We start from the raw sequence: 26,586 nt of genomic DNA, 5'->3' as shown, positions 1-26,586 counted from the left end.
TTTCCTCCCGTGTGTGTGCGAGCGTGAGAGAGAGCGTGTGTGTGTGGGACTGTGTGTGCGAGCGAGCATGAGAGTAAGTTACTTACTAAGTGTAGTAGACTCGAGACGCCGGAGCCCCGCTACACCATAGATATATATAAACATTATGCACTACAGGTCGCTGAGAGACAACCAAGCATGTCATGAAGACCCGCCCTACTGTGCCTCTGATTTGCAGACTGTGGGTGGGGGAATGTGATTGGACCAAAGCAGAGTCACACAGACAGTGGCTCCAGTCAGACATGCATTTCAGACAGAGACACTGATTGCATTAGAGAGAGCGGAGAATTTCGACTTGTTGTGTGTTGGCGCTGTCTCGCAGTCAGATAATACATATGAAAATGGTTCAAATTCATTGAATTCAGCTCAATTAGATTTCAAACGGCACATAGTCTTTTTTATTATGTATAGTAGGGGTGCACCGATGTATCGGTCGGGTATCGGTATCGGCCGATAAGTGCCTTGTTGACTGCAATCGGCCTATCGGCCGATAAGCTCGACTGTGCCGATGGCAGTAGCCGATAAATTCAGTCGCGTCCTGCCAACGGCGCCGCCCCCAGTGGGCCCAGTCCACTGTCCCCCACACACACACACAAGCTACTGCATCAAAGTTACTACTAAATATTCAACATTCTCTTTTGAGACTCCGCTTCAGACTCTTATCATTTGGCACTAAAAGCTAAACATTGTCACGATATGGCTGTCCGCAACATGTCATTAATTGTGTACGTGAGGTGGTCGCTCAGTGACGACGCTAACATGAGCTAGGTTAGCTAGCATGAGCTACCGGGAGGCAGAAGACTAACGTTACTGGTGAAAATGTGATTTACGTTGGAATACTCCTTTGCCAACTTGCTGTACTTTGCTTGCAGGTCTGCAGCCATTATTGCTGGATTATGAATAGCCCCAACTTTAGCCAACGTAACGTTATGGCTAAACCTTTAACGCTAGCTTTCGGTTAGCTGTTCAATGCTAATAATACAACCAAGGGAACCCATCAGAGCTCCCCATCAACACCGCTCTGTCGGGAGGATGGCATTTAAGAAAGTATCTGCTGTTAAAATGACACAAACATTCGTTTTGTGGCATTAACGTTATATAGTTAGTGTTACACGTTCAATTACATCAGCATAGTATTTACCCGAAGATAGCAAGCAAGCAAGCAAGGCATTACTCCGTCCATAGCTCAGTTCCATTCCGTTGCTCATTCCGTACCCAACTACCCATTCTGCAATCTGTTAATAAAGTTTTCAACCAGACACATGTATAGAAAGGCTTCGTTTTATTATAACATTAGTTGCAGTAAAATCATTATGCCTCATTTAAGTCATCCTGCGGAGCTAAAAGCTAAACGTCGGCCGCGCCGTGTTGTTGTTCTAGAAAACCTCTCGCGTCAAAATCAATGGCGGACAAAAGCAGAAGTAAAAAATGTATACGCCTTGCCGATTGGTGGTAACAGCAGAGGCGGGTGCAAGCGGTGTGTGACGTAATTGGCAGAATCGACTGTCAATCAAAATTTCATTGGTTGAGACAATAGTATCTCGCTGCAGCCCAGCAGGGTAGACCATGCTGGGAGAACTAGTATCTAGATGCAGCCCTGCAGAACATACTGGGAGAGAGATAGTGCTATTTCTTGATGTTTCCTTTTTTAAGTAAGTAAAGAGGCCTATGTTCATATCGGTGAGCACAATTTGTAAGACAAATATACAGTAGTTTCATTAAAAAAAATAAAAAATTACAAAAAAAAATGTTTACAAAAAAAAAATTTTTTTAAAAACATTTAAAAAAAAAAATTGCCACAAATATCGGTATCGGCCGATTGTGTTAGTTGAACAATCGGTATCGGTGGCAAATTTTCATATCGGTGCATCCCTAATGTATAGGTTACTAATAATTATTTAATACATATTAATTAACCCAAATCCCAGTTTTTACAGTATAACAAAACCAAAAACGATCGGTATCGGCAGTGTATCAGTGATCGTTATCGGTGGCAAAAAACGTGATCGGGGCATCCCTATTATCAATACTTCAGACAACAGCGTGGACAGCAGATCTATTTCATAGGTTGCAGTACAGACTACAGAGTAGTGAAAGTTCACCACTTTGACGATTTTCAACCTTAATCCTATCGTTCTGTTCTGAGGAGGACATGTGATAATCGGACATCTAACTCACCAACGTGTTGTTCTGTGTCGAGAGTTCAGCCACATCGGCAGACCGAGAAATTCCCCCGGGCGACGTCACAGAGAGGAGAGCAGACATCTAGCGAACGCCAGACACTATTTTGTCAAACATTGCTTCAACTTTCCTTGAGGTTAGGCCTACTACAGTTTAAAATAGTTGAAGAAATAAGAGCCTGCAGTTCGCTAGAGGTCTGCACTCTCTCAGTGACATCACCCGGAGGAATTTCTCGGGGTGCCGATGCGGCTGATGTCTCGAGAGGCAGAACAACATGTTAGTGAGTTACATGTCCAATTATCACATGTCCTCCTCACAACAGTACAATACAATTCTGTAGAATGCTCCTTTAAGTGCAAAATACATAGATACGACATGTAAAGATTAAGATAAGATAATAAAAAGAGAAAAATATTAGATAAAGGTTAAATACATGTAAATATAAACTTAAAAACGGCTTGGACGGACTACTATGTTCAGCCTACTTCAAATACTATTATGGTTCCAGAAGTTGGGTTTGGCCTTTTTTGACAGAAAATACAGAGTGGAATTTCATTCCGCCATTCAGGCCATCTAAACCCCTGGGGCAAAGCTCCACCCCTTCAAACAGTTATGGTAACTAAGTCTTTTAAATTCTGGGGAGCCACAAATTGGAATTTGCTACCTCCACAGCTAAAATGCATTAGTAGCAGACACAATTTTAAGAAAAAAGACAAAACATGGCTCCTCGACAATGTTAAAAACTAGATTTTAAAATGCATGAAAATGTTGTCTGATACATTGTTGTCTGTGGCTACATTTGTACTGCATTTAAAATGTACATGTCTATGTAGTTTGTCAAATTGTTATTTGTGGTCATGTTTTGTATTGCTCATCTGTCCGAGACCAAGGACCACAATGGAAATAATAAGTCTTGACTTTTTTGTGTAGCATCCTTGATGTTATCTGGAATCTTGTATTTTTTTAAATGTCAAATTAAATTAAATTAAATACTGGAGAAACCAGATGGAAAGCCCAGGATCAAAGCTAGCTTGTCGATTTCTACAGCTGATGGAAAAAAGAAAAGGATAATTATGACTTCATCAAATGGCGGGAATGAATCACCAGCAGAGGAAAACTCACTTTTACCGCATTAGATAACATACAATCTAATGCAGATTGTGTGTGTGAGCATGTGTGTGTTCCCATGTGTAGATGCATTTGTGGTGGCCCGTCACAACAGCAAATGGACCAACCACAAGCAGATTTCCCAAAACAGACACAATAACATATTAACAGTGCTTCTTGTCGGGTGTATATGATCTATTCCACTGCTGACTATCAAAACACACCAGGGCCATCCACCACCACAAACAACCCTACCCCCAGCCAGCCACCACCACAAATAACCCAAGAACCAGTGGGAAACACTGAACTATATTCATGATCAGTGATCGGCATTCGGCACACAGAGTACAGTCTGTTCCTTTACACTCACACCACACACACACCACTCTCCCCACGTCTCTGAGAATGGCTTTCATAGGGACCTCTGGAAGCTGCAGCCTAACTACTGGTGTCATCTTACAGAGAGAGAGAGAGGGGAGGGGAGGGGTTGCGAGAGGGAATATGGGGACAAGGAGAGGAATATAAAAACAGTAGAGCGAGCAAGAGACAAGAAAATAGGGTAGGAAATGTAGGAAAAGGGAGGAGGAAGACGGAACGAGATTGGGGGGGGGAGCGTAGAGACGGGCGAGGGAGACGTGGAATGGAGAGGGAGAGAGAGACTGAAAGCAAAAAGGAAAGAGCGCCTGTCTCGCCTGTCACCCGGGCTTATTGGATAGGAATGCAGCTGCAGCTTCTAACATGTATGAGAGAGGTCAACTTCCTGAAGTCAGCAGCACAGAATTCCAGCACATGGTGTACTACTCTCTACTAGGGATGAACTGATCGCATGGTGTACTACTCTCTACTAGGGATGAACTGATAGCATGGTGTACTACTCTCTACTAGGGATGAACTGATAGCATGGTGTACTACTCGCTACTACGGATGAACTGATAGCATGGTGTACTACTCGCTACTACGGATGAACTGATAGCATGGTGTACTACTCGCTACTACGGATGAACTGATAGCATGGTGTACTACTCGCTACTACGGATGAACTGATAGCATGGTGTACTACTCTCTACTAGGGATGAACTGATAGCATGGTGTACTACTCTCTACTAGGGATGAACTGATAGCATGGTGTACTACTCTCTACTAGGGATGAACTGATAGCATGGTGTACTACTCTCTACTAGGGATGAACTGATAGCATGGTGTACTACTCTCTACTAGGGATGAACTGATAGCATGGTGTACTACTCGCTACTAGGGATGAACTGATAGCATGGTGTACTACTCTCTACTAGGGATGAACTGATAGCATGGTGTACTACTCTCTACTAGGGATGAACTGATAGCATGGTGTACTACTCTCTACTAGGGATGAACTGATAGCATGGTGTACTACTCTCTACTAGGGATGAACTGATAGCATGGTGTACTAGTACTCTCTACTAGGGATGAACTGATAGCATGGTGTTGGATTGGTCCCCTGGTGCGAGCCGATGTCTTCTCCCAGCTGCCCTTGGGGGAGGAAGGATGACAGGGATGGGTCAAGCGCATTGAGGCTATTTCATCTGTGACCCAATGCATGTGTTCCTGTGTGTTGCACATCTTACGAGCGTGTTGCTGCATGACAAATAAAGACTTCATCTTGGGTAGTCATTCTAAGAATGTCATACATATTGTTTTTCTTTCATATTTGAAGTAAGTGATCATCTCTCATAGCAAAGCATTCTTTCCTATCCAATCTTTCGCTGTCGACTAAAGATGCACTTCTTCAATCATTATCTGAAAAAATATGTATATAATAATAATAATAACTCTAACCCTAACTAACCTTACAGTCATGCACTTCTCCTAATATACTAACCTACACTGTAACACTCAACACTTTGATGAACATCGTTACTCAGCTGATAGAGTTGTACCCTTCCTGCTGTCTTGTTGTACAAAACTTTGTAAGTCGCTTTTGATAAAAGCGTCAGCTAAATGACTAAATGTCAAATTCTCTCATAGATTGAACTGGTCTTACACAAAGTTCCATGTCGGTGGCAACATCAGCAACAGCAGCACATAATATTCACACACAAGAAAACTTAAGGAAACTCCTACCTAACCCAATATGAAGGTATGGAGTCATGGATTGATGCAAAGACAAGGATTTTGACTAAATCGCCGTCCACGATATATACATATTGTAAAGAAATATATACACACACTGTATATTTTTAAGTACGGTTATACCTAACCATCAAAACTCAGGAAAGTCTGGCGATTTGACATTTGTGGCTATATCTCCCAACCCTGTTTCACCTGCTTTGACAAAGTTGGTTAAGTACCGAAAAAAGGTACTGTTGTTGGGTACAGACAGATACCGGTTCAAATGTGAACGGTAGCCAACCCTAAGTAACCGCAACCATTTACTGATTTTGTGAAATGGTTTTTGTTAGGAGTTTTCTATTGCTCAGCCCAACTCTGATTTAACTGGCTAAAAGAGAGGGGGGGGGGGGGGGGGGGGGAAGGAAATACAAATAAATAAATAAAAATGCATGAAAAAGTTCCATAGTGCAGGTTTAACTGCTATGACACTGGCTGCGTTTACAGTTTATTCCCCTTTTCATTCGAAATTAACGTTAAATCCTATTTAAAGTTATCATGTAAACATCTGAAAATACTTAATTCCGAATGAAAATGGCCATTCCGAAATAAAATCCATTCCGATGTAAGTGGCCGGTTTATTCCGTTTATCATTCCGAATTAAAGCTTTTTCTGTCCATGTACCCAGCTTTTCACGCATTTTTTGGAATTAGTTCCCCCCGGTCTTTCTGCGCATCGCATTCTGCGCATGATCAAGCGGGCTACATGAACTATCAGCCACTGCTGTGTGACGAGGCTTGGCGTTTGTTCACCCCCGCTGTCTAAACACTCCTGCTTTCCAATTGACAGCTTACGCATCGATGCGCTTTGTGAAGGCATTTCATCTTCTACTCCAGTAGAAGTTTCTTTTTGTTTACACCCTCTTGCTACCAACAATTGTTGTGGTCTTTTCTGGGAACTCTTTACGCTGAGTTTCCTCACTCGCTGTTTCGGCATTTTGACAGATCAGGTCTCCCGCGGAATGAATCTACCGCGGAATGAATCTCCCGCGGCTGACAACAGGATGTCAGAGCATGTGATGCACCTGAACCAATCACGCTATCAGAAATCTGCACCAGCCCAATGAGAGCTCGGTGCTTGTGACAAGCTCTCAGCGCGAGACGGCTGTACCTCATACCGCTTTCACCTGCCGTGTCTCGCCTTAAGATTTGACATGTAAACTCGCATGATTTTTTTTTTTACATCCGAATGATTTGATTCCGGAGTTATAATTCGGAATTAAAAGTCACCATGTAACCACAGCCACTGTTAACTTATTAACTTGTTATGAGAGCTTTACTGTGGCTGCCACGCAGTCTCTGACCTATTTTTACCTCAGCTCCTGTCATTTGTATTTTCAAATTTACACGAATGACCATGCTTGAGGATTTTCACGAGTGTGGGAACCCTGAAGACCTCTGTTGTGGTGGTGAGGCAGGGTTCGAAATTAACGGGGGCTTGGGGCATAATGCCCTTGAAAATGGACAAAATGCCCTCGAAAATCAGTTAAGGGGGGCACTTAATGCCCCCGACAGTTTACTAATTATATATATATATTTATCCGGTAATGGAGCGTCTGTGTATCGTACGGTTCAGATGACGCGCAAATAAAAAAAATCATTTGGCGGAGCCGGTGTTCTGCACTGGCTGCAGGCAGCAGCAGCAGCTAGTCAGTTTGTGTAAAAATGGCACGCACAATATAAATCAATCTTCATTAAGACTTTAAAAACATAGCCATTAACATTACATAGGCCTACACACATCTTGCCATAGCGTTAGCAGTTTGTAAACACAACGCCCGTTTTAACTATGGTAGCCCGACGCAGCCCGCAAGCTAATACTGTACAGTCAATGAAATGTCACCGTAGCTACTAGCTACTGTAGCAGAGGAGGAAATGGGAGTCTGAGAGGCGGGGTGTTTAAAGACAATGATAGGCGTTTATTCAACATCCAAGAAGGCTAACATACAACTGTGTTTTACTAACTCCAACCGGGACTATTGCCGCTTTCGCGCTGCTTGTTGATGTTATGAACTCCTCCTAACGTGACCGGAGCTGAAGGTGCCACACGCTAAAATGTCCGTGGGGACCCGGCGCCAACCCATAGATAGTTCCAACTCACCGAATTACGTAATCCACCACAGTTGCACTCAATATTTAAATAATGTTAGTCTAAATAAATGTAGACAGAAACATAATAATTTCAAGCAGAAAACGAATCTTTCCATTAAGAACTGACAATCAGGGAATTTAAACATGGTTGACATTGTTTTTGTGTGTTTATATTAATTAAAGAAAGGAAAGTCTAGTGCTGGCTGAGCATAGTTTGTTTGCACTAAGTTAATACTTTGACAAATGTAGCCTATATTTTTCAGTCAGTTCGGTCTTTGTGTGCCAAACATTATTTAAGGCTGTAAACACTGTAAACCTTTTATTTTATTTTTAATAAATGAGAAACATGTTTAGATTTGAATTTTTTTAATAAAAAATTAACGTATATCGAACTGAAAACCGTGACCCCAAAATCGTGATACGAACCAAACCGTCCATTTTGTGAACCGTCCCACCCCTACCGTTTATCATAAAAATGCAGTGCCCCCGAAATACAAAAAAAGCCCCCGAAAATCAATTAAGGGGGGCAAAAAAAGCCCTTGAAAAAGAATGTTAATTTCTAACCCTGGTTTCAGCAATCACGCAACGTTGAACCCCATGATAAATGTTGCTGTCTCTCTCTGCCAATCAAGTTCTTCGCTTGATATAATTAATACAAATGTCCAATATAACGGAATTCGTTAGCTCATAAAAATGTGATTATAACAGACTGCTGTTAATGTCGGGCCGGAATTTCTCACATTTGTCCGGGAGATTGAAATCTTCCAGGACACGGAGACCGGCCCCAGTATTTTCTAACGGAAACCCTGACATTACGTTTTGTTTCATTTATGTGAATAGTTTTTTTACAAGTGAACCAAACTTCTCCTCCATTGCAAACACCGCAACGCTCCGAGCTGTGACACAATTTCACCCCTGTGCGCACACTTGGCTATGCGTTCTCGGCTTCCCTCATGTTAAGGGGAGCCGGGGGGGGAAAAAAGCAGTTTACTAATGATATATATATATATATATATATATGGAGACATTATTAATGTCATTAACATTACGTTATCAAACATAGTATAAAAATGTATATTACCATTTATTTAACTGACGAGTGAAAGACGTGATTTATTAAATCCGTTTTGATCAGACGTCGACGTCACTCTCCCCACCCTCTCACATTAGCAGGTGAGCAGCTCACCAGCATTTGATGGCATTTTGAAGACAGACAAGATGGAGCGTGTTTTATCAAACTATACATACTATACTATATAAAAACACGAAGGAAAAATAGTCTGAGAAGCAGATTCCCCAGGTCCTCAAATAAAAAAATTTAAAGCGGAGTACGATGGAGTCGTGGGGATTAGTCTGGGTAGGGGTTGAGGAGGATGCTACCGGTCAACATATCATCTATTGCAAAGCTTGTCGTGAGACTCCGGCTGCAAACACGGCTAGTGTTCGAGGAGCTTGTGTAGATCTTTTTGTCCGCGGGACGAAGACTGTCAATGTAAGGATGTTTAATAACAGTTTATCATAAAAATTCAGTGCCCCCGAAATAAATTTGAAAAAAAGCCCCCGAAAATCAATTAAGGGGGGCAAAAAAAGCCATTGAATTTTTTTTTCTAACCCTGTGGTGAGGTGTGCCCGTTTAGCAGGAATGTCAGGGGACCGGAGGGAACCCTGAAGACCTCTGTTGTGGTCGTGAGGTGTGCACGTTTAGCAGGAAGGTCGGGGGACCGGAGGGAACCCTGAAGACCTCTGTTGTGGTCGTGAGGTGTGCACGTTTAGCAGGAAGGTCGGGGGACCGGAGGGAACCCTGAAGACCTCTGTTGTGGTCGTGAGGTGTGCACGTTTAGCAGGAAGGTCGGGGGACCGGAGGGAACCCTGAAGACCTCTGTTGTGGTGGTGAGGTGTGCACGTTTAGCAGGAAGGTCGGGGGACCGGAGGGAACCCTGAAGACCTCTGTTGTGGTGGTGAGGTGTGCACTGTGCACGTTTAGCAGGAAGGTCGGGGGACCGGAGGGAACCCTGAAGACCTCTGTTGTGGTGGTGAGGTGTGCACGTTTAGCAGGAAGGTCGGGGGACCGGAGGGAACCCCCCCGCCCTCGCCGCTCCCCAATGATTACGGTCGTGTGTGTAGGTGATTACAGGACAAGGGGGAACCCTTTGTGTGTGTATGTACATTATGTATGCGTGTGTGTGTTTGTACTGTACGTGTTTATCAACCAATAGATACGTGTGCAATACTGAGAGAACCATCAGATGGTATGGTTCAGTCAGTGTGAAGGGAGACACGCAGAGTGTGCGCTTGTGTTCTTCCGTCCTTGTGAGAACCAAATGTGTAGAAATGTGTAGAGCCAAATCTGTTTTAGTGAGAAGATTTTGACTGACCTTCACTTTAAAATAGGTCATTTTAGGATTAGGGGTTGAGGTTTTGGGGTTATGGTGGGTTATGGTGTGGGTTAAGGTTAGGAGCTACGGAATGAATGTAGTCAAGTGAATGCAATGTAGTAGATAGTCCTCGTAAAAATGTGTGTGTGTGAGAGATTAGTGGTTCCGCTGTGCGTATGAGATAGTAGATAAGACTGGTGGTCACGTGCTCTGGGTTCACCTCATGTCAGAGGGACCTGAAGGGGCCAGGACACACACACACGCACAAAGAAGAGCAAACAGTTCTACATGAGAGTACATCTCAGGGCAAGGTTGTTCATATAAAAACAGACAGTGGTTTAGCACTTTATATTTATTCTTTTGAATCCATAATTCCATCCATCCATTTTACTTATCGGCATAAAGGTGCTTAGAATAAGCAGCACCTCTATAACCATTCTTCTCCGAGTGTTCGTCATAAAGCACCTGGAGAGGACTGGTGCACTGGTCAGACAGTACAAATTAGTAAAGATTGAAAAAAAGAAAAAGAAAAAAAGAGGGGGGGGTATAATATACATTTGTATGCGTTATTCGTGCAGAACTTGTCACCAGAGTGCCCTTTTCATTGTACTTACTCAAAATCCTGTGTGACGCAACTAATCCTGCAAACCTATCATGCCTATCATTGCCCAGCTGATCTATGCACAAAAATCAAAAATAATTCAGCAAATCTCTTAGTTATTAGGGTACGAACAGCCTTCTATTTTAATAGCGTACGGACAGCCTCCTCTCTTCTAATAGCATACGGACAGCCTCCTTTCTTAATAGCGTACGGACAGCCTTCTCTTTTAATAACGTACGGACAGCCTCCTTTCTTAATAGCTACAGACAGCCTCCTCCCTTTAATAGCGTATGGACAGCCTCCTCTTTTAATAGCGTATGGACAGCCTCCTCTTTTAATAGCGTACAGACCACCTCCTCTCTTCTAATAGCGTACGTACGGCCAGCCTCCTCTTTTAATAGCATATGGACAGCCTTCTCTTTTTTTTTATTATTCTTTTTTCCCCTCCTTTTTCCTCCGATTTTCTCCCATCCCAATGTTAGTCGTTATGCCAATTCCCAATCCCCTTCCTGGTCGCTGCGCACTTACCCCCCACAGTCGGTCTGGGAGAGTGGAGGCTATCACGTGCTTCCTCCGACACACGTCTAGCCAATCAACCGCTTCTTTTCACCTGGCAGCGCGGACTCTCACTGAGAGGGTGTAACGTGTGGAAGGATCACACTACCCCCCTTAGATCCTATACGCGCTGAGCAGGCGCCCCGACCAAACTGTAGGAGTCGCTGTTTACAACGACCCGGACCCACCCCGCCAGCTATCCCACCCTCTAATACTGCCAATTGTATGAGTGTGAACGGCCAGCCAAGCTGGTGACAACGCCGGAGCTGTGAGCTGGATTCGGACAGGCGAATCCAGCGTCTCCTGCGTTTGGTGACGAACGCAATCTCCGCTACGCCACCTGACTGCCCCCAGCCTTCTCTTTTTAATAGCATACGGACAGCCTTCTCATATTTTCAGATAATCCGCCTAAAAGTACATACCCAAGTAAATGGAAGATTGCCCCACTTCTACAAGGTCCATTTGCCCGTTCTTGGTATCTAGGGACATCTATGGACCTCAGGGAATGTATTCCCAGAAATATTGTTATTGAGATAAAGTGTACAAAAAATCCAAGCAAATTAACAAAGGGCAGATGATTTACAGTTTTTTTTGTAGATACAGTACTGGATTTTGCCATCTGGAGTCTGGACACATTCAATATGAATATAGAATATCAGGCCTATAAATTACCTTATTATGGCCAAGTCATACATCTATGGATCAGCCCAAATCTCCTCTTTCCAATGGCAGAGTTTAATCTGGATTTAGTACCACCAGGCGCCAATATAGGGCAGCAAAGACTGAATGAAATATACTGTAAGTACAGTTACTTTTGTATATGTTCATAGCACCGCCATGTTTTTTTTACCGGATTGAGACACGTTTTTTTCCTAGACGTTCACAGAACGGTAAAGAAACAATATACATTTCTATATATTTTATAGCAATATCATTGAGGTTTGTTCGACCCGTGAGATATAAATATGAAAATCACATGTTTGTGAAGTTGAACACATGGTTGGACAACTATTTGGTGATTATATCCTCAACAATTTGCAGTGTGGATCTATGTGATGGCAGGAATGTTTTGCATTGTATTTAAGTTATTCTTGAACCATGTATAACACAAGCATGAGTCTGGCCTCTTTTGAAAAGGAAACATTCAGAATTTTCTTCCACAACAGGAAGAATCACTCTAATTAGCTATTAGCTCATATTTTGCTAATAATAACACTTAAAATCATTGGTAAACAAAACGTAGTGCTGAAAATACACTGCTCAAAAAAATAAAGGGAACGATGTAACTCCAAGTCAATCATACTTCTGGGATATCAACCTGTCCAGTTAGGAAGCAACACTGATGTATGAATCATTTCACCTGCTGTTGTGCAAATGGAACAGACAACAGGTGGAAATGTTTCTGGGTTTTTGGTTACTTTAGCATGTTGCCAGTGCCCTCACAACTAAAGGTAGCATGAGGCGGTGTCTGCAACCCACAGAAGTTGCTCAGGTTGTGCAGCTCATTCAGGTAGTGATGGCAGATCAATGCGCGCTGTGGCAAGAAGGTTTGCTGTGTCTCCCAGCACAGTGTCAAGAGCATGGAGGAGATACCAGGAGACGTGGAGGGGACCGTAGGAGGACAACAACCCAGCAGCAGGACCGCTATCTGGTCCTTTGTTCAAGGAGGAACAGGAGGAGCACTGCCAGAGCCCTACAAAACGACCTCCAGTAGGCCACTAATGTGCATGTTTCTGCTCAAACTGTGAGAAGCAGACTCCATGAGGGTGGTATGAGGGCCCGCCTGTGCTCACAGCCCAACACCGTGCAGCCCTATTGGCATTTGCCATAGAACACCAGGATTGGCAGATTTGCCATTGGCTCCCTGTGCTCTTCACGGATGAGAGCAGGTTCACACTGAGCACATGTGAGTAGGGATGGGTACCGAATTCGGTACTTTTGAGGCACCGAACCGAAACACGTCGGTACTACAGAGTATCGAATCAAGTGAGAAACCGATTTTTTTTTTAAATCGTTTATTATTATTCTTTTTAACTTTTTTTTTTATTTTTTATTTTCATGTCAACGTTCACACGCACAACATATGCTTACCTAGGATTTGACTTGATTCAACAACAAAGCAGTCGGCGCAATGACAAGCCGAAAACTGTCGAAATTGTAGTTATTTGAAGTTTGGATTTTTTTTTTTTACGACTGAGGCAGGTAAATTAAATTTCTTGAGACTAAAGTACGGAAAAAGGTACCGTTGGGTACCGGTATCGATTCACAGGTACCGGTACCGGTTCAAATGTGAAAGGTACCCATCCCTACATGTGAGAGACGTGACAGAGTCTGGAGATGCCGTGGAAAACGTTCTGCCACCTGCGACATCCTCCATTATGACTGGTTTGGCAGTGATGGTCTGGGGAGGCATATCCTTGGAAGGCCGCACAGACCTCCATGTGCTAGCCAGAGGTACCATGACTGCCATTAGGTACAGGGCTGTACGCTAAGCTTTTTCACTAGGGGCACACTTGCCCCTAAATGAGAAATTTAGGGGCAAAAAATATTTTTTTAGGGGCAAATTTTTAAATAACAATTTTACCATTATTTATATCAATTGTTTTTATATAATTTTTTTTTAATAAAATATATATATTATATAATCATACTTGTAGTTGTATTATCTGCGAGACATCGCCACCACGCAACAAGTCTAAATGCTCGCTATATGCAACCAGCTCCACTGTCTGTGTGTACTGAGTAGCCTCCAGCTACGGCCAGGATTCTCCGGAGCTGCAGCTGGGCCCTATACTGTAGCCTCCAGCTACGGCCAGGATTCTCCGGCGCTGCAGCTGCTCCCTATTGACTATATTCAGCGTGCCCTCAGCTCGAATACGCATCGACTCAGTGTTATAAGACATTGATATCAGGACGGAGCTATCTGAACTATTTAGTTTAAAACCTGTTCCACCCCAGGTGAAATCTGCATAAAATGTATACCTATGGTAAATGGAATATTGCTCCACTTCTACAAGGGCTATTTGCATATTCTTGGTATCTAGGAACATCTATGGACCTCAATGAATGTATTCTCAGTGTCAGAAATATTGTGTCTATTACTAGGCTTGCTTAAATTCTGATGAAACAAAGGAAAATATGAATTATGATTTTTCTTTTCATCTTTGACAGTGAATAAAACCATGATAATAATGACCAAACTTAAAAAACTGCCACTGAGCTAATTCAGTACCCTCTTGAGATCATGTGTACAAAAGATCTAAGGAAATTAATAAAGGGAAGATGATAAAATTGAAGGTTTTGTATATACAGTACTGAATTCTCCCATCCGGACCAATGCAATTTGAAATATTATTATAGAATATAGAATATATGCTTATACATTACCTTATTATAGCCAATTCGCACATTTATATATATATACATATAGTATCTTTCAAATGGCCGAGTTCAATTTGGATATAGTATCACCAGGCATGTATAATAACATATACAGATATTTAATGTAATCGACTGTACTTTTTTATTTCTCCCACAGTGTAATCATTTTGTAACTAATTTCAGATCTAATTATTCCTACATGATTACAATAGTGTGGAGAAACTGACTGCGTTTCAATATTTGTCAAAAACGTTACCTTTTGTAGCTTATTATCGCGAATCATTTTATTTTAATTATTGATATGATTCATTCAGAATGCCTAACTTTGAACGACCATAGCGGACCATGGGAAGTGTAGTTTTGAGAAATTCCGACGCTGGCAGATAGCTGGCGATGCGCTCTTCAAAATGGCCGCAAAAAAACTACAATTCCCATGGTTCAACATTTCCATTTACGCTTCAGCGTCAAAAACGCGAGTGAAAAATAAAAACTTAAAATGATATAAACTCACTTTTAACCTATTGCTAAACTATTGCCAACCTAACGTTTTACATTCTACATGTACTTGTGACATAGTAGTGATAATAATACTTGAAAACGTTTGATTTTAAAAACGTTAAATTATTGCAGCACTCATAAAAATACTAATATATGATAATAATGTCAAAAAGGGGTCGGTACCGTGGCCGTGGGGTGGAACAGGTTAATGGGACGTTTCGTTTTGAACAGTAAGCTAACGCAAGCTATCATGCACTACTAGACTTACTGGAGCATTTGTTGATAGCTATCAGTAGCTAGCCGGCTGGCAGGCTCACCGAGGTCCCAGTGTTTACAACAGCCACGGGTGCGAGAGGGCTGGAGGAGAAGCAGATGCCACATCTCTCTCCGTGTGTCTGAGTTCAGTTCAGTTCGGCTCACTATAGGAGGTCGAACAACGCGTCGAAAATATGAAGCAATACTAACTTTACTTTTCTTCATAGCTAAATCAGACAGTCAGCCAGTCTATCAGAGTGAGTGCTCAGTCGATTGTTCCCGCTGATCATACCTGCTGAGTGCTCACTGCTCAGCTCGCGTGAGTGACGTCATCGCGTCATCACACGCCTTGGATAATTTAGGAGTGAAATGCGAATCCAAGGCTTGAAAGCACTACTCGCAAGCCCGCCCCCAGATAATATTTACCAATCGCAACGGCCAATTAAAGGGGCAATTCGCGACGATATCATCGCAGCGTACAGCCCTGATTAGGTACCAGGATGAGATCCTCAGACCCATTGTCCAACCATATGCTGGTGCAGTGGGCCCTGGGTTCATTCTTATGCATGACGACAATGCAGTGTGTCAGCAGTTCCTGCATGATGAAGGCATTGATGCTATGGACTGGCCTGCCCGTTCCCCAGACCTGAATCTGAAATGATTATTACATGATTACAACATCAGACATCACAGGATTTGGGGCTTATAAATCAGTATGTAACACATTTTTAACTAATAACCTCCAAACTACTTGCCTCATAATATTAGGATACATCCATCAAGTCTGGCAGTGGCCCTAAGCAAGAGAGAGCGAGAGACAGAGACAGACAGAGAGAGCGAGAGATTGATAGAGAGAGACAAGAGAGAGAGAGAGCGAGAGAGACTGACAGATTCAAGGTCAGTGATTAGGCACCCTCTCCTGACCGACCAGCGACCACATCACTATCTGTGGTTAACAGTAGTAGGTTTAGTTTTTACTCGATGGAAACAGTGGGGGGGAATCAAGTGGAAAACATGAGTGTCACACTGCAGTGTACGCTAGAGCTACCATTACAGCAAGATACCCTGCACTGCACTGATAATGCAAGGATGTGATCAAAGAATAGCTTCAGAAACAGGAAAGACAAAATATTTATATAATGGGAATCTGTCTATTTCCTTGAGCTGTTACCAGAATGTGTCGTCATGTATAAACATTGTAAAACCAAGGGGTGGGGGAACCGTTTCCAAGGTTCCATTGATACATTTTATTCCCTGGAACAAAAATGGTGTTGCTAGGCAATATTAGCAAACACACTGCTAGTGCACTGCTTACTGGGTAGGACTGCGTTTGCTGCCTGGCAACATTAGTTGATTGGATATTCTATGAGCAGGGTTCCTGCATGTTGTCACTCATCAACTTCCATGGGGTCAAGTTCCTGTCTGTACAAGCTGACTGACGCTCACTGAAATGTACTCCACTGTGCAGTGTGCACACCAAGGGGAGGGGAGAGGGAAAAAAAGGAGAGAGATAAATGTACTCCACTGTGTACACCAAGTAGATGTACTCCACTGTGCAGTAGTGTGCACACTAGGGGTGTAACGATGCATCGATTTGAATATGTTAGAATAGATTATAATCGAAATTAATCGAAGTAAAAAAATAAATAGAAAATGTTATGTTTTTTTTGTTTGTGTGTATTGTTTTTATTGACCTATAGTCGATTCATGCTGAGTAAATCAGTTCCCCCAGCCACATTTGTGTATTCAAATTTTTTTGGGGAATTAACTGATAGAAAATGTATCTAATCGAATCGTGGTCAAATGAAGAGATTTCATGATGCATTGAATCGTTGCCTGAATAATCGCAATCGAAATGAATCGTGAGGTTGCATCGTTACACCCCTAGTGCACACCAAGTATAATGTACTCCACTGTGCAGCAGTGTGCACACCAAGTAGATGTACTCCACTGTGCAGCAGTGTGCACACTGCACACCAAGTAGATATAGGCCACTGTGCACACCAAGTAGATGTACTCCACTGTGCACACCAAGTAGATGTACTCCACTGTGCACTGTGCACACCAAGTAGATGTACTCCACTGTGCACACCAAGTAGATGTACTCCACACCAAGTAGATGTCATTGAGCTTCAGTCAGCTTGTGCAGACAGGAGCTTAACCCGATTGACTTTTCATTGGTTTGTGGCTAAACTATTCAGAGCCAGTGTGAGGAACGGCATGGATTGTGCTGAGAAAGGATTCTACCAATCAACAGCATTGTTGCTGAGTAGGAAATAGGGCTGGGGTTCCAAAATTCAGAATTCTCAGTTTAAGTCATCAGGAAATATGTTATTTGGGTTACTATTCCTTCAAAAGATAACTGGATCCACCAACAGCCAAACTTGATATTCATCATTTGATTGAGTGAAAACAAGATTATGAATAAATTCCCTAAACATTGTAACATTATCATTTTCCATAACTTCCCCAAGGCCAGGAAAAGACTATTCTCACGAGCGTAGGAAGTCTGTGTGAGGGAGTATTGGGAACGACTGGGGTCTTGCTGATGTAAGCTACATTAGTGAAGGTCATGAACACGATACCGGCTCCAGTGTTTGCCAACCTAAAAACAGTGTTTTAAAACCAAGGCAGCTATGAGGAAAAAAAACTTTCAAAACACTGCTGCAGAACAATGGAACAAGCTGCCAAATTAAATTAAATCTATTCGTGTGGAGGGTAGTAAAATACAAAAATAAAAAAGTTAAACAATGGCGTATGAATCAAGATCAATAATTTCAAGCAGATCAAGCAGTTTTATTTTTTATATGTTCTATGGAGTGTTGAATTTGATGGGCACGAGTTCCACAACGATTAGGTGATATCCTCAACTATTTGCAGTATGGATCTATGTGATGGCAGGAATGTTTTTGCATTGTATTTAACAATCTCTTTAAATTGTCAAATAAAACTAACTAAACTAAGTGGCATAATTCCTTTGCAATAGATGTCGCTGGAGAAAAGGTATAACAAGTGGTTCTTACATATTGACCATGTGTCTGTTCCACTAGATTCCATTCAATTAATTCTGATCATTAAAACGTGTATTATGTGCACAGCACAGATATGATTAGATGGGACTAACTAAGAAATCGTTATATATATAATAATAAATATATGCAAGATATTACAGAATACCGTTTATGGAATAGACTAAATGAACACATGGATTTTGATTAATATCCTCTTAATAGTCCTGCAAATTTAGCATAAAACGCCTGTCGATTGCATACCATACAAGCATGAGTCTGGCCTCTTTTGAAAGAAAACATTCAGAATTTTCTTCCACAACAGGAAGAATCACTCTAATTAATAGAGTGCTAATGTAATAGAGTTACAGAGGTTTGAACACACTGAAATAAATGTTTTTTTTCTTGCGTCTGAATTATTTTGCAAACAGATGCCTGCAAAAGAGTTCCAGCTGAGACGTATGAGCTGGAAAACACAATGGGTTCATAGCCTGAAGTCTTATCTAGTACAGGTCCAAAGTTGATGAGTGAGAAAATTTGTGTTTTACACATGTTTTTCTAATGGTATGTATCGGTATGTTTATCCAAAATGGCCATTGGCACCAAAGCATTTGCATGTTCAGGAGAGTCTTCGAGTGTTCCTCTTTCGCTAGAGAAAAAAACATATTCTTCCTGGTAAATATCCCTCACGTCATATCGTCATTTCCAGAATTTCATTGGCTACAAAAACGGTCAATCATTTGCAGGTGGCCTTCGGAAAGCTACGAGGATATTGATTCCCATTTTACAGATCAATGCAGTGAGATTTCTAAATGTGTAAGATGTATCACAATGATGCATTTATACTATATACCCTCTACACCCCTATCGAAAGGGAGCCATGTCCAAAAAGCAGGAATTGCTGATGATTCAACAAGACAAGAGCCCCACCAAGGAGAGTACGTTTACAGCAGCAGATCAATAAACAACGACTAGATTCCACCACACCGACCACAGATCGACAAAGACCGACTCACAGTTGAGCTCCTAGAATTATAGAGAGAAGGAAAACACTTTACATTGAATGAGAGGTACGACACTGAGCTGGCCCCACAACAAACGAACATAGAGAGAGAGAGAGAGAGAGAGAGAGAGAGAGATGGCAGAGAAAATAATAGCCTTATTCCTGATTAAGAAGGTAGATGCTAGATCACACTGGGTCATCCGTTTTATTGGTGGTTGGCCAAGCTGCAAAGTCTTCATAATTTTTTCAGCTTAAAAAAAGAACACGCCAACATTATGGGAAATGCGCTTACCGTCTTCTCCAGGGACAGACATGAAGATAGAAAATGATTTCCTCTCTGTGTTCAGTAGAAAGCTATCCGACTGCAAGCTAGCCTAGCTTAGCACAAATGAGTGGAAGTGGATATGGATCAGCTAGCCTAAACTCTCCCAGAATTTAAAGCTAGGCTAGTGGTCCATATCCACTTCCATTCATTTGTGTTAATCTAGGCTAGCTTGGCGATAGCTTTCTACTGAACACACTAAGGAGGAAATTGGCATCCATCCTTCTTGTCTGGCTCTGGAGAAGATGGTAAACGCATTTCCCATAATGTTGGTGTGCCCCTTTATAAGTTTAAGTTTATAAATCTGTCCATAACCTTAATGGTAAATGGTCTACTCTGCATTTACATGGCGCTTTTATCCAAAGCAGTTGGGGGTTAAGTCTGGACAACGACACTTCAACGTGCTGCCGGGAGGAGCCAGAATCGAACCAGGAGCCTTCCGATTACCAGATGAACCCTAGCCACTCCCACTACCAACAAAACATCTTCTATAACGTGTGTAGAATGAGTAGATACATCTCTGGATGCCAGTTGTTTCAAGACTGTATGACTAATGGATCAGGAGATACAAAAATTCTCAAAGTAAACATTTGGCCTGATGGTGGCGCTAGAGGAAGGGTTACAGATGTAAAAAATAAATAAATGAGAAGAACCAGACTCCGAATCAGTGGGTGCTGCTGACTAAACCAAGGCTGTGGCCTCTTCTCTCACCTGCTGTCCAGTCTTGTATCTTCTTATCCTCCTTCCTCGTCACTCTCCCTGTCTCTCTCTCTTCCATCCACTAGCTTCCCTCTGTGGGTTTGTTCCCTGAAGAGAGAGACAGGTTTTTATTTTATTTATAGCTTTTCTATTAGGAAGCTATACCTTCTTATTATGACACTGTTCTACAATGCACTACATTACTACATGTAGCACAAGACTCGTGGTACTGTTACGAATTTGGTCCTTGGTAACAATAATATCACGATTAGGAAAAGTTGACTTAACCCTTGGCGGTAATTGTCCCTTCAATAGCTAAATCAGTTACGGCTATTTCGCTACGAATATTCCACCTGCCATGGTCAAAATGGCTAGAATGATGTATTATGTCTTGAGAAAATCTTGATGCCAGTCAGAGTTTGAGATTGACAATACAGTGCAGTGTTTCCCACAAGATGTTGTGAGACTGTGGTGGGTGAACCTCTTCCCCTCTAGGGGGGTCCGGGGGCACTTTGAGAGCAAAATAAAGAGGCTAGATCTATGATGAACTTTGTGCTCAAAACACAAAATCGACTAGAGCATACATTTGAGCCATCAAAGAAATGAAGCAAAAGTGGTTACCGGTGTTGAACTGGTTTATTTTTTAGAAAATAAAGAATATACTGGATTACTATTACGACTACTACCACTGCCAATACTACTGATACATCCCTATTGGCAAACTTTATATTTATAAAAAAAAAAAAAAAAAAAAAAAAAAAAAAAAATCAATAATAAAAAAAATAAAAAAATTCATTATAAAACTGTGGCGGGACCAATTAGACTGTGGCGGCCCGCTACTCTAGGTAATTAAGAACTGTGTGTACGCCTGAGACAGCAGCCCACGTGCTAGTAGCAAAGGCATAATCAGGCTGAATAATAATAGTTGGCAGCTGTGTGGAACATTCCTTTGATGAGTCTCCTGTACTCATTTGGAACGATGCCAACTCTTACATAGCGGTAACAAAATTCTATGGAGGCCATCTTGGGGGTCCCACAGGAGATGACCATGCTAGACCAGGAAATACTTTGTCTTGAACCACCACACCTTTGGACAAACTTTTAGTCCTAGGTTTAAAAAGTTGTATAGTCATCTGCTGACCCCCCTTTCATTTCGTAAACGTTTGTAAAAGGAATATGACTTCCCCCCTGGAGAGTGTTAGTTTAGTGGTGGTCCGTTGCCCCAACGGGAGAAAGCTGCTGCCTGTGGCCTATAGTCTAATCTGATAATGGGATTACAGCACAACGCTGGGTTACCTGGCTATAAACAGACAGTGAAAGACGGGGAGAACGACTGTGGGTCACACACATAGTATAGAGTATCCAAAAAATGCTGTGGTGTCAATGCCAAATTTCTATACCTAAGTACCGTAATTCCTCTAATAGTAACCCCGGCTTGTATTTGTTTCAACTGTAGCGGGTACCAGGCTTGTATTAGGAGGAGGCATGTATAAGAGAGAGGCCTATATTTCTAATTTTCAAACAGATCATAATGAATAAATCAACATTTTGTGTCAGTTTGAACCCAGTAAAATGTACTGGGTTCATTTATTGAAACCAAGTACTGTATGAAATAGTAAACAGTGCAATTACAGGTGGTCACTGGTCATTTCAACGTTTTCAAAGTGAAATCAAGTAACTAGCTCAGTATGCAGCTCAGTATATTAGTAACCCGGCTTGTATTAGGAGGTCGGCTTATAATTGCTTAGCTCAAGAGCGCACCCGGCCATTAATAGAGACCCGGCTTGTATTTGAATACCGGTTACTATTAGAGGAATTACGGTAGTTCATCTCATTAGTGTCAGGGAGCCAATAAGTATGTTTGTTCCAAGATATAACGTTTATTCTGAAAATATCATGTTTCCTACTATTACAAATTCTTTCTACAAGCTCACTGCGTTTGCTAAATACAGATTTTCCACAACACTGTTCAACCACAAAATCATCCAATATGCAACAACGCCTCTGATTGGCTCACACAGCACAAGCGGTGCACATAACTCCGCAAAGAAAGGCATAGAGAAAAAAGTATTGTATCGGTATCGAATCCCAGGTATCTGTATTGGCATCGGTATCAAATATTTTTTAACTATACCCAGCCCTACACACAACACAACTTTGTGGGTCTCTCTCTCTGTCTCTCTCTCTCTACAGTAAGTAGCTTGCACACACAAACTCTTAACAGTAAGTAGCTTGCATACACACAAAGTTACAATGGGTCACACACACTCCAAATAGCTTAGCCACACACAGTTACAATGGGTCACACAAACACGCACACAATCTACTCGTTCTCGTTCACTTGCAAAAACAACAGTTACACATACAAACAGTTGGTCTTTCACACACCTTAGATTACATTATAAGCACTCTTAATTTGCTCTCCGCTCTTTTAGCTTTCAAATCTCTGAAATTGACTAAAGTGAAAGTAATCCATTCTCCTTCTAAGGACTCCTCAAGGGTATTGCAGTTGTTCAGAAAAGTCTCTTTCACAGGCTGCCAACAGTCTGTCCGGGCCTAGAGAAGGTGTCCGCATTTTGCTGAACTGACATACTCCTGTTTGCCGACTGCTGACAACAGTACCAGTGTTTTTATGAAGAATAAATGTAAAAATAAAGTGTACCGTCGGTGAGAACCGCAGAGGTCAAAGGAGTGTGTTGAAAATTGAGAATGAATTGTGTCGCTGTCCAAATGTAGTGCACAGTCTATTAGGGGGGGGGAATCGATACGTAGTAGTATTGCGATACTTTGCGTGGCGATACTGTATCGATACAGGGATGCCAAGTATCGATATTTAATTTTTTTTATTAGCTGTTCGTTTATATTATATCATCAGGGCTTCTCCAGGTTCCAATGCTGTGTGTTACTGTTGACTATTTCCTTCCTGGTGTGATGTCACTTCAAATACGGCTAGCAGCAAGACTCGAATAGCAAAAGCGAGTCAAGTTGATTAGGTACCATGCAGTGAAAAACGGCATAAGAGAATACTTCATAATGTTTCATGCAATTAAAAAGTAAATATATATTTAGTACACATTATTTATTTTAAATAACAGTGACCTTTCCTTTTTGATAAGAAAGTCTAGTGCTTGTTGAGCAAGTTAATACTTTGACAAATGTTGCCTATATTTCAGTCAGTTCGGTCTTTGTGTGCCAGTTCGTAGGGCTGCACGATTTTGGGGAATAATCTAATTGCGATTATTCTGACAGATATTGCGATTGCGATTTGCGATGCGATTATAACATATTTACAAAAAAAATTACAAGAAGAATGTTGCTGCTTTCTGTAGTCGGGTCCCAACTGCAAAATTACTGTATTACCCTGTATTATACACTTTTACTATCATGTAGACTATTCTGCTTTGTGTTTACATGTGATGTATTGTATACATGCACATTTATTATGTTCTTGTGTGATGTATCGCACATTTTATTGCTGTGTGATGTATTGCAAATGTTATTGCTGTCATCTTGGCCAGGTCTACCTTGCAAAGGAGATCTTGTATCTCAATGGGACGTCCTGGTTTATAAAAAAAAAAAAAAAAAAAAAAAAAAAAAAAAAATTATTGCAGGCTTGGCGATTTGATAATTGCATCATTCCAAATCGCGATTTCGATTAAAAAACGATTAATCGTGCAGCCCTACCAGTTCGGTCTTTGTATTTAAGGCTAACTGCCGTCTTATTTTTTTACCAAATAAATGAGAAGCATGTTTAAATCAGCAATGCCCCTCTTGCTGTACCAACATCTCTCCTAGCTCTTAAACCGGTCAAGCACTGTATCTCGCTCAACCAAAGCCCCATGTTCTCCAGTGTTATCCCATAATATCTGAGTTTGCAATTCATGTCAGCATCGTCAGGTACCACAACAGAACACTTTTGATTGACAGTCAATTCTGCCAATTACGTCACACCGCTTGCACCGACCTCTGCTGTTCTTACCACCAATCGGCAAACGCGTATTCGTTTTTTTACTTCCGGAAAGTCCGCCATTAGGCTACATGATAAATCAAAACAAAACTTCCAGAGCTCACGCTAAATAACGTTAGCTCCCTGCCGCCCACAAGTACCAGTGCTCCGCAGGAGCAGGACCAAACTAGGCATGATGATTTTACTGCAAAGAAATCATATATATATATATATATATATATATATATATATATATATATATATATATATATATATATATATATATATATATATTATGTTATAATAAAAGCTTTTCTATACATTTGTCTGATTGATTGAAAACTTTATTAACCGATTGCAGAATGGGTACAATTCAGTACGGGCTCTCTGAGCAAAGGAACAGAGATATGAAGAGACTAATTATCTGTTTTTTGCACGTTGACCAGAAGAAACCTACTGACAATCGACGGCGTTATTAGATCCATAGCTATAATTTATACAACGGCATGCAAATTTCTCGATTCTGATTGGCTGAAACAGTCTATTTACATGTATGTATTGCGATCAGTCCACGCTTGCTGGCCCAGGACCCGCCCACAACCGAATCACATCACATCAATCCGCCGGATCACAAGAAGGTGGACAATAATCTTTACAAATGGATATGTTGATAGCGACTAAACGACTAAATATCAAGCGATTCTGTCACAGCGAATGTCTTAGTCGTTTAAACAATGTTGGATGATGTAATTGATGGGTCTTGAATCATTCTGTAACAAAAGAAAAATCGCGGATTGATTGATTGATTAATTTTCAATTTTTTTTTCAATTTCTTTTTCCTTTCGACTGTCAGCGCTCGCTCTAGTCTCCACCCACCGCCACACACCCCCCCACACACACTCTGCCTGCAACGCGGGGGATAGTCAGACAGAGAGAGCTGGGTGCTGCGCTGTTCTAAGTGAGCATGGCCTATTGAGTTGATTGATTGATTGCTAATTTTATTACTGTACGCTTGGTTTCCAACTGGTTAAGTTTAGGCCCTCTACAGTAGGTTTAAAAAAATAAATAAAAGAATAGGGCGAAGAAAACGTTTTTTTCCTATAGGGCAAAGAAAACTTTTTAATTTGTTTTACCTACTTTCTATAGAAGCATCTAAGAATGAAGTTCTATGGAAAGTAGGTCTGCATTCCCTTAACAATTGTGTGTATTGAGCCGTACTGTATTGTACCCATTCTGCATCTGGTAATAAAATGTTCAATCAATCATTCCAATAATACACAGTTGGATGTGTTAGTTGGTTGGATGCACTTCAAGCTGCTTCCACATGAGGCAACTACTCTCAATCATTCCAATAATACACAGTTGGATGTGTTAGTTGGTTGGATGCACTTCCGATCTGCTTCCACATGGAGGCAAATTGTCTTTTTTGTAGTTGTGGGAACTACTTTTTCTGGCGGATGGTTTTTTTCAATAAATCTTCGATTAATGTGTGTTTATTGTATAGAAATAAGGTTGGATGAATGTGGCAGTTGTATAAAAGCTTTACACCACTTGCAGTCGTGATTTGTGAACAATAAACCATGCCTAGGGGGGTCTAACGACCACCCCTAGGCATGGTTTATTGTTCACAAACCACTCCTGCGCGTGATGTAATGCTTAAATAAACTATAGGTTTAGCTCTACAAACAAGGTTAGCGCTTACCTTACATGGGGTTAATGGGCGGCAAGGCCTATGCACTTCCCGGAAGGGGCGTGGCACCCAATGTGTTAAGATCCAAATTAAAAAATTTCATTAGTCATTATTTTAATTTGCCATCATGTTATTTTAAGTCAGAGAGACTGGACAACAGGGTGACATTCACAGGTGTGCAGACTTGAGCATGTGAGGTAAAACATGCACTGGACCCCGGAAAAGGAGCTGCGCCCACAGGAAGCAGAGATGGAGGGTGTGACAGAAATAATCGTTAGATTAGTCGACTACTAAAATAATCGTTAGTTGCAGGCCAAGTTGTAACCAATGAGTGTGGCTTTCCAATGATACCCCACGTGGGGTTGAGCGAATCAGGGATCTAGGTGAAAAGTCATGAGCGAAAACAGGAAGTAAAAAATGTGCTGAATGCATTAGAGTCTGAGAAAATGGAAACAAAATCGCTCCTAATCACTCATTTCTGAATTGATTTTTATGAAATTTGGACATGTACTATACAAGACTTCAGGCTAGTATGGACCCAGCTCATACCAATTTCTTTTTTTTATATATACTACTTCTGGATATTGCAAACTACTACAGAAAAACAAGTTTTTCTACAACTCATTTCATTAGCACTAAAAGTGAATTTTCTTTATTGTATCAGAAACTTCAGAATTGTATCTTTCAAAAG

General features: G+C 41.4%; 1 protein-coding gene across 4 annotated transcripts in view; it reads right to left on the bottom strand.

Moving 5' to 3' along the window:
* LOC311239794 (trinucleotide repeat-containing gene 6A protein-like) overlaps positions 1 to 26,586 on the bottom strand; it is a 169,394-nt gene that overhangs the window by 120,506 nt on the left and 22,302 nt on the right. For 3 of the 4 annotated variants that reach the window (XM_084328237.1, XM_084328235.1, XM_084328236.1), the window contains exon 3: positions 20,272 to 20,367. The exons of the other annotated variant lie outside the window; for it this stretch is intronic. Coding sequence is in view for 2 of the 3 variants with exons in the window: in XM_084328235.1 (XP_084184361.1) it covers positions 20,272 to 20,338 (67 nt within the window). In the remaining variant the exon portion in view is untranslated. The remainder of the gene's footprint in view (positions 1 to 20,271; positions 20,368 to 26,586) is intronic. 4 annotated transcript variants of the gene reach the window in all.

Source organism: Notolepis coatsorum (assembly GCF_963971535.1).
Source record: "Notolepis coatsorum genome assembly, chromosome: 14".
NCBI lineage: Eukaryota > Metazoa > Chordata > Actinopteri > Aulopiformes > Paralepididae > Notolepis > Notolepis coatsorum.
Note: the sequence above shows the minus strand (reverse complement) of the source record. Positions and strands in the feature narration are given on the sequence as shown.